Source organism: Rhinolophus hipposideros, assembly GCF_964194185.1.
Source record: "Rhinolophus hipposideros genome assembly, chromosome: 25".
In the NCBI taxonomy this organism is placed as follows: domain Eukaryota; kingdom Metazoa; phylum Chordata; class Mammalia; order Chiroptera; family Rhinolophidae; genus Rhinolophus; species Rhinolophus hipposideros.
In genome coordinates, this window is record NC_138071.1 from 7933203 (window position 1) to 7946636 (window position 13434).

The 13434-nt window shown below is 38.2% G+C and overlaps 1 protein-coding gene across 4 annotated transcripts in view; it reads left to right on the forward strand.

Moving 5' to 3' along the window:
- CPED1 (cadherin like and PC-esterase domain containing 1) overlaps positions 1-13434 on the forward strand; it is a 262826-nt gene that overhangs the window by 215000 nt on the left and 34392 nt on the right. For 3 of the 4 annotated variants that reach the window (XM_081038119.1, XM_081038118.1, XM_081038120.1), the window contains one exon: positions 3212-3348. In XM_081038119.1, the coding sequence (XP_080894245.1) occupies positions 3212-3348 (137 nt within the window). Of the gene's footprint in view, positions 1-3211; positions 3349-3861; positions 4014-13434 lie in introns of those variants that run through there. The other variant, XM_081038121.1, reaches the window with a different exon arrangement.

Here is a 13434-nt window from a genome sequence, read left to right on the forward strand (position 1 = left end):
GCCCACAAACTAATTGCACCCATATTTGGATCTTTGTGCTTGCATCGGGCCACTTATTTCTTCAGCCTTAGCAACAAGTGGCCAAAGAGGGCCTTAGTTTGTACAAAATTAGCTGTCAGCAAAGTGGGGATGGTGGTGTCTGGGGAACAGAATGCATGTGCTCTTGGATACTCAAGGATCTGATGAAAACTGAGCCCTTCAAAATATTACTAAATATAATCTCATTAGCAGAAGCACATTTATGTCCCCAACATCCCCTCATCCTATTAGAAAGAAAATTACGAATTAAAAAAAACAACAACATAGTCTGTCAACACATAAACCCACAGAATAAATTCAGAGCTATACAAAGTAAAGATAAATTCATTAAAGCAACTTGTTTATAGGTTTTCCTATAAGAGTTACCAAAGAGATTGTTAGGCCATATTTCATTTTCAAGTGATGATTTTGTGCTGACCTCGTCCAACACGACAAAAGAATCAGCAAATTGGAGACTCCTATGCCTCAGTTGTGGTCCAGCCTTGTCACAAACACGTGACCCCACATCTGTCATTTAACTCTGTGGACTACAGTTTATCAGAATGATGGAAAGGAGGAGATCCAAGGGCCTTTGCAACCCCATCCAGGAGGATTCTATATGCCCACGGAATGTACATCTCTATGAAGGAAAGGCTCTTTCAGAAGGAGGTTTTCTTGAAGAATTCATCAACAAGTGTTAAACTTGAAGCTGTGTCTAAATCACACAATATTAGAAGAGGCCAAGCAAAAACGTGAAGGAGTTGATTATTGATTACAAATCCTGTATGCCAGAGCAAAATCAGAATTAGAAAGCAAGCTGTATTTTGAATGAAAAAAACACAGAAAAATTATAAAACAGATTTGTATGGCAAAACACCCACACTCCTGAATTTTCTACATCATATTTGCTATTGCTGCAGTGTACATATGGAAACCTGAGAAACACCTTTTCACCAGCTGACCTTTTTCTCTCTAGTGTATACAATCTATTCTGTAGGTCAGTCACTTCTTCAGTCTCACTCCTTCTCAGTGTCCCTACAGTACCACTCATTCCATCTCCCTAATTGTGTGTATCCATAAGACCTGATCTTATGTATGCCAGGGAACCTGCCAGACAACTCTGGCCCCCATGATGCTTTCTTTATTCTCAACAATCATGGCTTTCTGAAGGTGGGGGTGGGGGAGTAATATATATTCATCAGTTGCTAGGTAGGAGGCACTGACAGGTGCTATATCTTCCGTATAGAGAAAAAATTAAATCATCTGTACAAGTTGAACAGTGATTCTCAAACTTGGCTGCATATGGAATTATATGAAAAGCATTAAACAAATACTGATGCCTGAGTCCCATAGCCAGTGGTTCTGATTTAATCAATCTAGGAAACAACCGGGGCATGGACAATTTAAAAAAGCTTTACCTGTGACCCCAATGTGCAGTGTTGAGGTCCACAGAGCTAGCTGGAGGCAGAGCTCAGCTATGTCCCCAAAGCCCAGACTCTTTCAGTACCTCACAGATATTTTTACTCAATTATGTGTTATGTATTATTATGCTATAATTATTTTACACATATAAATTATAACCCTCTAACCTGATTATAAACTTTTGAGGTTTAACATTGTAATTAGGAGCTTAAATTAGTTAATACTTTAAAGTGCTCAGAATATCCGTAGTATCTGGCAGCTGTGATGAAAATGTTAACTATTTTTTTAAATTGTTGTAATATTTTAACACCAGTATCTACCCTAACACCTAGTAGGGTAAATACTTCAATAATGTATTAAATGAAAATCCTCACAGAGAGTAATATTTATCTCCCGCGGTTTCTCTCTCAATATACCCACATTTTTTTTTCCTTTCAGTGATCAACTTGTAAGCCATAAACTAGATGGCCTTTAAAGTTTTACTATTTGTAACTATTTCCACACACACACTCCCATATACACTTCTGTCATCCCTGAGGTCATGAAATGTAAACTGCATCATATTCATGCCCTGAAAGTAGAAATTCCTCCCGTTAAAATTAATGTTGCACCAGATACTTTTGTTAGCAAAACCACAAATCAAAGCCAGAATGGATCAAGCCATTCGGATTTTTCCTTTCTACCTCAAAAAGTAGCTAAGACTATTTAGCTCCTCAAGATTTTAAAGAAGAACCTATCGTAGTAACATGAACAAAACCGATCATTGCAGGGCAGAGCCGATGGCGATCGCTGCAGCTTCAGGCCGTTCTGCACAAGGGAGATGAATGAACGCTCCACATTCAGGGTGCTAGCTCCCACTCCATTTCTGAAAAGATAAACAAAGAAAAATCAGAAAGAGTTTCCTGATATTTTTTTGTAACAAATTATTAATGTACCTACCCACACTAAAAGCTAAAGTGTTTGGAATGCATATAACTTTATCAATCCAATAGAAAAGATCTTAAAGGCACTGAGAATATTCATTTATCTTATAAATATTTTTGAAAGCTTGTGACTTTATGCCTTAAGTCTGCTCGTAACACAGGCGGAGATGATATTGAACTGTGCTCAGTACATGAATACATTATCCCATTCAATCCTCACACTAATAGTGTGAGTAGAACAGTACATACCTCATCTAACAGCTAAAGAAATAGAGGCGATGGAGCTAAAACAAGGTGAAGAGCTTCACACCAAAAAGACCATCGATCAAATTAAGGAACTAGTCTTCAAAATAATACATGATCAGAATATTAAAGTAATTCTCTTATTTCTTGTCTCTATTGAAGAGCAGGGAATATGTCTATGATTGGATTACTAACCTAAGCATGAGTTAGGCTAATGAATGCTGGCTGGTGTCCAACTGCCTCAATATTAGTGGCTGTCATCTGCTTTGGTCTTATCAAGTGCCTAATGTACTATTTTTAAAAATAAGTAATAATTAAGTAGTACCTGATTACTTAATGTTTTATAAGTATGTGGTTTCACGGAACAGAACTCATATAGTACCTGATTTCAGCTTGAACTGTGTTATTTCCGAACATTACTACATGTTGCGATTCTGTTTGGTTGGCGGATCACGCATTGTGGCACTGGGTTGGTATGATGAGAGAGATCTTCTTCTCACTGCGACTTCTGTGATGGTGCACCATAGTTGAATTCTATACTTACTAGCAAACTATAATTGCACCAGTAGAAACTGAGCTGAAGGAGGTGTTGCTGTCTATTCCAGGCCAATGGATCGTACCTTGCCTTAGTTGTTCCGACAACAGGACCTGTGACTGGAGAGAAATAACTTGGCAGCCCCACAACTGCCAATACGGTGTCCTAACTAAACCTCAGCTGCAGCGGTGCCTGGAAGGAAGGAAGGTAGGTTCTGATCCAGTGGGAGGAGCCTTTAATTTACACCCCCAGCAGCACCAACGGCCCTGCCATTGTATCTGCTAGGCCAATTCCTGCTCTCTCATTTCGCAGAAGATAACTCCCCAAATGCAGTTTGGCTTTTTGAATTGTGTAAATGGTAAATGTTATCATAGAAGAGACTTAACAATTCTTGCTCAAAAATGCTCAATTATTTCCAAACAAGTCTACTTGACAGATGGAGGATATTAAAGTCATGTCCTGTGCTGATCCAATTCCATGCTGGTTTTCTCAGCACAAATTGGTAAAAGTTTGCCATGTCCACTGACAGTTGGCGGTTCAGAGCAGCTGGCAGTGTCAGCTGCAGCTCTAGCGAGGCACTGCCATTAAAAGAGACCTCTGTAGCTTGCACGAACACTGAACTGTTCCTGCATGTAAGACTCACTTCTGCTGGAGCTGACTTGGGTGCATGGCATTGTCTTTCACACTAACCTCCCTGATCTCTTTCACATTCCCGAGCAGGTCTCGCATGGACCTCACTAGGCTGCTTTTCCTTTCGTGTGGCTTCTAAGCTGATTTCTCCAACATGCAGTATCTTCTTGCTAGACGCCCTCTGACTAACTAGGTAGATTCCGGCAGAGCTCTCGAACGTGTGAACTGAGATGCTTGTTTACCACGAAGTAAGTAAGCCTCATCCAGATTTTCAAAGTGCTTTTTATTAGAGGGGCATTTTCTTACCAACTGTTTGTAAACTCTTGCACATCGGCAAGACTAAGTACAAAAACTGATTAAAAAAAAAAAAGCTCTATTAATCCACAAAGAAAAGGACACTGGACTGAATGTATGCCAGTTTTTCAGATTAGGCTGATGTTCAAATTTTCTACTAGCAAATGATTTCAGAAAGATGACAGGGTGAGGGGCAGAGCAGAGAGTTGATGTCTTCTTCAATGCGATTCCAATGTAAATACCCCATTTTTATGACTGAGGCTATCTCTACAGATAAAGCAGCAGTATTAGTTCCTTTTTCAAAGGGAAGGCTTAAAAATCAAACATTTAGAAATTATTAACTGTCAGTTAATATTCACTGAGCATTGATCCTGGGCAAGGAAGTGTGCTACTAACTTTCTCACACTCTCCTGGACTGGACTGTTAGCTTCATGAGGGCAGGGAATGTGTTTGAATCACTACCATAATCTCACTGTTTGCACCGTTTTTAATACATAAAACCATGTTTCCCCAAAAATAAGATTGAGTCTTATATTAATTTTTGCTCCAAAAGTTGCATTAGGGCTTATGTTCAGAGGATGTCATCCTGAAAAATCACGCTAGGGCTTATTTTCCGGTTAGGTCTTATTTTCAGGGAAACACGGTAGTCACTTAATAAATATCTGTTTATTAAACAGATAAGTGAAAATCTTGTTTATTCCCAATCAGAGTTCTGTGAGGTAGATATTATATCTGTTTTCCAATTACAAACATTCAAGCTCAGAAACCTTGAGTAATTCCTGATCACACATGTGTGTGAGTGGCTACTACTCAGACATTTAACCACCAACTTGGACAATCTAACCTTTATATCTTAGAAATTCAGGGCTGGAAGCAATGAAAGCAGTTGTTGCCATAACAGTCAGACTTCTCTAAGCTCTTTCAGAATACCATTCCGACCTCAGAATTTAGAAGGTTCAGGAAAATTCCAAGATGTCACAATCTATTAACCTGAAGGGCAGTAGATATTAACTTAAATTCATCACTAAATTCCATGGCTTTGGACATGCCATATTTTTTTCTCAGACTCATTTTCTTTATCTATAAAATAATAAGTCTATATGACCTAATCCTATGCTATAGATTAATCAATTCTGTAGAAAGCTAAAAACCTCCTTCCCTGTCTGTCTGAAAATACCATAGACTGGGTGGTTTAAAGAGATATTTATTTCTCACAGTTTTGGAGGCTGAGAAATCCAAGACCTGGGTGCCAGCATGGTTGAGTTCTGGAGATAGCCCTTTCCTGGCTTCTGTTTGCTGCCTTTTTGCTATGTCCTTACAAGGCAGGGGGAGAAAGAGAGGGGAGAGGAGAGGAGAGGGGAGGAGGGGAGGGGAGGGGAGGGGAGGGGAGGGGAGGGGAGGGGAGGGGAGGGGAGGGGAGAGGAGAGGAGAGAGAGCACTCTAGTCTCTTCCTCTTCTTATAAGGATTAGCCTCCACTCTTGTGACCTCATCTAAACCTAGAGTTTCAACATAAGAACTTGGGGGGCAGACAGATATGAAGTTCCTAATACAGTCTTTGCTAATTTCAAGCCTGATTATTAGCAACTCTACACAGCAATGGTAAGAAAAGGGGAAGGTCACTTTTTCCTCACTGTTAGAGAGATAGGATGTTGCAAGGTCTGAAAGTAAAGGCCCATGTTCAGATGAGGTGATCCCAGCAGAGACCAGCTAGCTGGCTGCTTAGCAGAAAGGACTCGTCTTAGTGACTCTCGGTCTGGAGGCGTCTTTCAGGGCTGCGTGCTCAGAAACTCAAACTTGCCAGCATATTAGCAATAGCCCTACAGCTGTTCTGTTTACCAGGGCACTAATGTATTCTATACACAACAGGGAAGCATTGTACATTTTCAGCAGAGGAGAAGCACAACCAGAATTAGAAAACCCATCCCGTAGCAGTATGGAGGCTGCCTGGGGCAAGGGGGAAAGGGGTGCTCGGCAGGCGGAGGCTGCTTCATGGAAAAACTCGCTCATGCAACATTGAGGAGGCAAAAAGTATAGAATATGTCTAGAATAACCCCACCAATGGAAAAACTAATGCAAGCATGCTTACACACACAGAAAATTTCTGGAAGTAACAAACGGTTAAGAGTGATTACATAAGTGGAAAGGAGTGGAAGACGGGTGGGGTGGTGACAGGACCAGTTACAAACGTTTCAAGGCACAGTGCAAAATGAAAACAGGACCCTGCGTTCAAAAAGTATTAAGAATTTTAAGAAGCCAACAGCAGCCCAAAAAACCAAGCACAGGACTCATGCAACTGCCCAGGTCACGTGCTATCTGTATTATTTTCATTTTTTACAATGTGAGAGCATTTTTGAAAATCCCCAAATCTATATTTTAAAAGGTTGTGTAAATCAGAAGTAGGGCAGAAGCAGTGGAAATGCAAAGGAGAAAGAGACTGAGAAAGACAGTTTGTACTCAGAATCACAGAATTTGGTAATATATAGGCAGGTATATATGCTCATACACCACACAGCACAGAGATAATTGTGTAAACATTTATAATTATAACTATGAAATAGTGTTTATTTTAAGAAAGCTGCATTTATGAATAGGAGTAGGTTAGCAAAAGTTTTTCCAAGTACCTCTACTTTTCACTTTCTATGAAAATAATATAAATATGCAAAGCGATTCTGAAACTCTGATCTTTTATTTCTGAGACAATTAAGTTCTCATCCTACCCAGAATTTTCTGTAAGCACCATTCTATTCCAAAGTCAAATAAATGCTAAAGCATAACTAATCATAAGAACATAAACATGTTGGTTTTTAACATCTTATATACTGACTTTGTTTTTCTCTTTCAACAATGTCAAACATTCAAGGAAAGAAACGTAATCTGAGCGACATTATACAGACATTTACTTCACACGTGGGTAAGGGCAGCACGGTTATGGAGTAGTAAGAGCCTGAGACTGGTATCAGGAAGCCTGTGCTACAATTGTGATCCTGTAAGATAAAGTGATTTTTTTATCTATCGAACCCATCAGAGTAACTGCTGCCCTGAACCAGAAAACTTGCAGTATCAGTTCTGCCTATACAATTTACAATGGAGGAGAGTCCGTGACCACTTAACAGAGTTAAGCTCAGAATACTTTCTATAACTTCTATGATATCATGCTCTTCATTCATTCATTCAACTTTTGTTGCGCTCAGAATCTAAGTACATACAAAATGATCCTCCAAGGTGTTCAGTTTCTAGTAGAAGAAGACAAGTGAGAGAAGCAATCGTTACAATATACTGTGGTAATTGCAAAGGTGGGGAGAAACACAGAGGCTGGCACCTGACCAGGACTCGCAGGTTCTGGAAAAGTTGCTAAGAGAGAATGTGCCTGGGCAGAGTGTGGTGGTAGTGATAGGCAATCTACCAGCTGTATTACTTTAAAATAGTTTAATTGAAAAAAAACGGGGGTCATCATTTTTTCCCCAAAAGAATTCACAGTGAGTGTCCTATCTCTCAAGCCTAGTGTTTTCTTTGATTCCCCTCTGACTGGAGGGAACAGAGGATGGAGGGAACACAGGACAAGGGAACAGAGGGTGGAGGGAATCAGGAATGGAGGGAACAGAGAGGATGGGCAGGAAGCAAGCAGGTGAGGAATGCACTAGAGATATCCGAGTTTCTCATTTTTCCATGTGCATCTTGGATTATGTAAAAGTGGGGACATACCTAAACATGCAAATTCTAATGATATAGTAGGCTTACTAACCTGAAGACTTTCAATTAATATGTAAAACCCAGATTTTTACAGTGAGAATCCAAAAGTTTCACTGTTGCCAGGACTAAGCAGTGCAAACATGTTGTGCTACAAAACAAAACAAAACAAACAAACCAAAAAAAAAAAACCCACAGAACTTTATTTTAAATCCTAATCAAAGCAAGCTTCAGCTTTGGGGGATGCATTAGACTGAATTATCTTTCTCCAAAAATCAGGTTAAAAGGCAACAGAATTTGACTGGGCTGGTGAGAATTATTGGAAATTTAAGCTTTCAAATAGCATTCTGCTTTCTTTAGAATTTCCCAGTAGTCATTTCTCTCCGTTGAATTTCCTTATGTTATTATTATGACCTTTTACATATTTTGAGTACTGTTTTACATTGATGAATGCAAGACTATACTTGGAAATGCATGCCCACCCATGGGGAAGGAACAAGACACACATCAGTTGAGATTTAAAAAGAGGTTCAAGTTTCTGGTAACTTTGTCCAAGAACCCCAATTGCAGTTAATGGCATGTGAGCAGGACCCCACTTTCTATGCTTCAGTCATTGGGCTTCACTTCAGAAAGGTGAACAGGACGCTGATCTGTGGAGGAAAGACGGAGAAAAGTTTCTCCTTGAAGAATTTCTATACGTTTCTATGGAATACTTCTTTATGTATGGAGGACAGGTAAACGTGGAATTCTAAATTTATCCAAATATGAGTTATTTCATTTATAGGTTTTTGCGTATATGTATAGGTTTTGTAATGTGTAACTGTTGAATGAAGGCAAATTCAATTGAAAAAATACTAGCTATGTTTTTAATTATAGTCACACATTTCTCTAAATAGATACACACATCTTAATAATCTCTGAATGCAACATTTATAAAAGTTTATCTGAGCATAACTTTATAATTGCAGTGCAGAATATATAGGAAGTAGTTTAGAAATATGATAATCACATTTACAACAGAAAAAACTTAGAAGCCTGACTATACTGAAATAAAGAAGCCCTTATTTTGTTTGTCAGTTGAAAACATAGCTCAGAATTTAAACCACTAATAAAATATTTGAGAGAAGAGTGCAATTAGGAAAGGGAACTATAAAAAGGCAATATTTACTGAAAGTACTTAAACTCAGCTGTTAAAACAGGAAATGTAACTTACATTTTTAAGTAATGTTTGCAAGTTAAGTAGTGTCTTGGACTTAAAGGTGTTTAAATATTTGAAGTGTGGCTAATTTATAATAATATGTTCTGACTAATATGTGAATTCCATTATGATTACACAATTCATTGTAGTTTGTCAGTTTCAATAAAAAGGGGACGATAACAGGGAAGGAGTGCCCCTGACTCTCACCAGGAAAGAATGACCTTTACATACTGCCACAGTCCACACTGAATGGCACTATACATAATCAGTTTTGTTCCAAAGAGCTGAAAATGTCTATGTTTAGTTAATATTATCTAGTTGTTTGTTCTCCTTTTTTGACCATGTGTTTGAGAATGATTTGCCTAAGGGTTATTTTACATTTGTTCTTGACCCCAAAGAGCAATTTGATTGGTCATCTAGAGCCAATTTAATCAAAATGCATCATTGGAAAATACGTACTACATTTCACGGAGGGGGCCTTTGTTGAGCTAGAATTTCATCATGCCATAAATATCATTAGCCATTTGATTAGTTTCAGTTTCATATTCTAACTGAATCACCTCTTGCCTCATTTTTAAATGAGTATTTTTCTTATGAGAGCAATGGTGTTCAGTCATGCGCTTACCTAAATCACGGTGGAGCTTTCTAAACATATGGGCTATGCTTGACCCTGGATGAGACATAATGAGTAAAACTTCTCTTCATCTCACTTTCATTTCCTTTATTTACTGACGTGAGAGCTCTCCAATGAGCAGGCATTGCCTAGACTAATGGACAAGTCGCTCTTATTGCACTCATCTATAACTTCCCCTCTTGGAACAGTCTAGTGAATTCCGGTTAGCTGGGCTGAATCCTGTTGGGATCTATATGCACTTTATTGGATATGGAGAAATATCCCCACTTGTGTGTACATTGAAGACAGAACCTATGTAGAAGGAAAGAGAGGAAGAGGGGAAATTAATTTTTAAAAGGGTTTCTTTTCTTTATTTCCTGTTTATTGAGTCTGTATGTACTCAATTCTTTCCCAGCTTCAATAAACTCCAAAGCAATCTGATATGCTAACAAATTCTAGACAATTTACTACCTTTATATTCACTCAACCCAGATAGCCTCCAATGCTTCTCTTTTCATTTATAACTTGATTTGCTAACTATGTCCTTGTTACCTTTAGTGATTCTGGAGAAAGGAGGTAATGGAGTCAAATATTTAGATGTTTAAGTATCATCATTGTTACCTCCCGTCATTCGTGATGAAATCAAATGGAATGAAAAATATTTTATTGTGTATTTAAATCAAAATTTCCCAAAGCCTTAGTTGTATTTTCACTAATAAATGATATTTCTTATTATTCATCCCAGGATACATATTTCTCTACAAATAGAAGTCCTGTTTATGTATCCTGTGGATTATAAATTAGCCTTTCATATAGTTCACACTTTTGCTAATTCACATGTGGAAAATCTGATTTTTATGGTTTAGTTTTTCCTCAGACAAACTTAGCATGTAGATGAATGTGGTAAAGCCTAGCTAAGTATTCATGAAAACCATTTTTTTTCTCATCTTCCAGGCACACAGGTTGACTACATTTCTCAGTCTCCCTTGAAATTAGTTGCGTGTCCATATGGCCCAATGTAGCATGAGCAGTAATGATGTGCCCAGCTCCCAGCCTGACCCCAAATAAAACCTGGCAGCTCTTTACTCCTTCGCCCAGCTGGGTATCAATGACTAGGGAATTCTTGGAAATCGTTATTGAAGAATACACAGTCCAGTCCTCCTGGGAAACTGAGTGCCCTCCCTGCCCCTCACCCCCACACATACACCTACCTAGAACCACTGGGGCTGTTTTCCTAAGGGAGAAATAATCTTCTGTTTTGCTTAAGCCATTGTACATTTAGGGGCTCTATTTATTATAGCACTTCATCTATCCCATCTAATACAGGGACTATAATGTTGACAAATTAGACATGAAAATAAAGATCATTAAGCAATTTTACAGTTTTTTTAAACAAGATTATTTTAAAATAATCTTCAAACTTTACTGGAGCCTGGGAACATGTTGTGCTTCTAGGTCCTATGATCCATGATGGTGTGAAAAAGTGGGAAAAATACTAGCCCTTATATGCTTTTCGATAACACATTGCATGGACAGTCTCAGGAATGGAACAAATGCAAAACTTAGAACTCTAACCACATCTTTGTCTCCAGCTGATGAGCTGAGAGCCAGGCTGTCATGACATCCAGACACAAATGTTTCGGCTCTTCTCCAGAGCCCACCTTGATGGAAACAGGCTCCCCTCACTGCACTACAGGACCAGAAAAGGGACGCTGCACAGAAAAATGCAATTCAATCTTTGGAATAAAGTTGCCACTGGAATCCAAACTATGATTAACATTGTTCCTGTAATGATTTTATTGAACCAATGCTTAATCCTGACTCTCTTAAACCATTGTTCTGCACAAATACAAATAAAGTCTATTTAAGCTGATAAGTACTAAAGTTTTATATGAATTTTCAAAATGTTTTTAATGGTTTATCATTATTGATGCTATTATGCTGCTGCTTTTTTATTATTATCATAAAAAGCAAATATATATATATATGTATATATATATATATATATATCCATTTTAGAAAATACAAATGAGCAAAAAGAATAAACTGTCATCTTCTTAACATCATGGCAGTCTTAGGCTAGTCAGCTATCTCACATAGCACCTCAAAGTTCCAAGCTTGAGTTTTCTATTGAGCAAGGCAGAAGCTACATCGTCTTTCAGTCTCACAGTGTCACACACTGTGTCACTTCTACCATACTCTAATCATTACAGCAATAACAGCCCACTCAAACTCAAGGGGAGGGGACATAGAACCCACCTGTTGATAGCAGCCTTGTCAAACAATTTGAGGACTATGCTTTAAAACCACCCCAGCTTTATTAGTTGGTACCCTGGTTGCAAATAACAGAAGGATCAAGTAGGAAGGGCATACATAAGAAGGAGATTTGTTTTTTGGCATAACCAGAAATACAGAGGTAAAGATGTTTCAGGTTAGTTCAGTTGCTCAACAATTTTTCTTTTCTTATTTTTTTTTAATTTATTGGGGTGACAATTGTTAGTGAAATTACATAGATTTCAGGTGTACAATTCTGTATTACATCCTCTATAAATCTCATTGTGTGTTCACCACCCAGAGTCAGTTCTCCTTCCATCACCATATATTTGATCCTCGTTACCCTCATCTCCCACCCCCCACCCCCTTACCCTCTGGTAACCACTAAACTATTGTCTGTGTCTACAAGTTTTTCTTTCTCATTTGTTTGTCTTGTTCTTTTGTTGTTTTTGGTTTATATACCACATATCAGTGAAATCATAGGGTTCTCTGCTTTATCTGTCTGACTTATTTTGCTTAGCATTATACTCTCAAGATCCATACACGTTGTCACAAATGTTCCTATATCATCTTTTCTTACCGCCGAATAGTATTCCATTGTGTATATATACCATAACTTCTTTATCTGTTCATCTATCGAAGGACATTTTGGTTGTTTCCATGTCTTGGCCACCATAAACAAAGCTGCAAAGAACATTGGAGCACATGTGTCTTTAAGTATAAATATTTTCAAATTTTTTGGGTAGATACCCGGGAGAGGTATTGCTGGGACATGTGGTAATTCTATTCGTAATTTTTGAGGAACCTCCACACTGCCTTCCATAACGGCTGCACCAGTCTGCATTCCCACCAACAGTGTATGAGGGTTCCTTTTTCTCCACAGCCTCTCCAACACTTGTTACTATTTGTCTTGTTGATGATAGCCATTCTGACTGGGGTGAGGTGATAGCTCATTGTGGTTTTTATTTGCATTTCTCCGATGATTAGTGATGTTGAGCATTTTTTTATATGTCTATTTGCCATTTGTATGTCCTCTTTGGAGAAATGTCTCTTCAGGTCCTCTGCCCATTTTTCAATTGGGTTGTTTGTTTTTTGCTGTTGAGCTTCATGAGTTCCTTGTATATTTTGATATTAGCCCCTTATCGGAGGCACTGTTTGCAAAAATCTTCTCCCATTCAGTTGGTTGCCTCTTTATTTTGTCGATGGTTTCTTTTGCTGTGCAGAAGCTTTTAAGTTTCATATAGTCCCATTCATTTATTTTAGCTTTTACTTCCATTGCATTTGGAGTTAAATTCATAAAATGCTTTTTGAACCCAAGGTCCATAAGTTTAGTACCTATGTTTTCTTCTATGCAGTTTATTGTGTCATGTCTTATGCTTAAGTCTTTGATCCATTTTGAATTAATTTTGGTACATAGTGACAGATAACAGTCCAGTTTTATTCTTTTGACGTGGCTATCCAATTCTCCCAGCACCATTTATTGAAGACGCTGTCATTCTTCCATTGTATGTTTTTAGCTTCTTTGTCAAAAATTATCTGTTCATATTTATGTGGTTTTATTTCTGGGTTCTCAAATCTATTCCATTGATCCGTGTG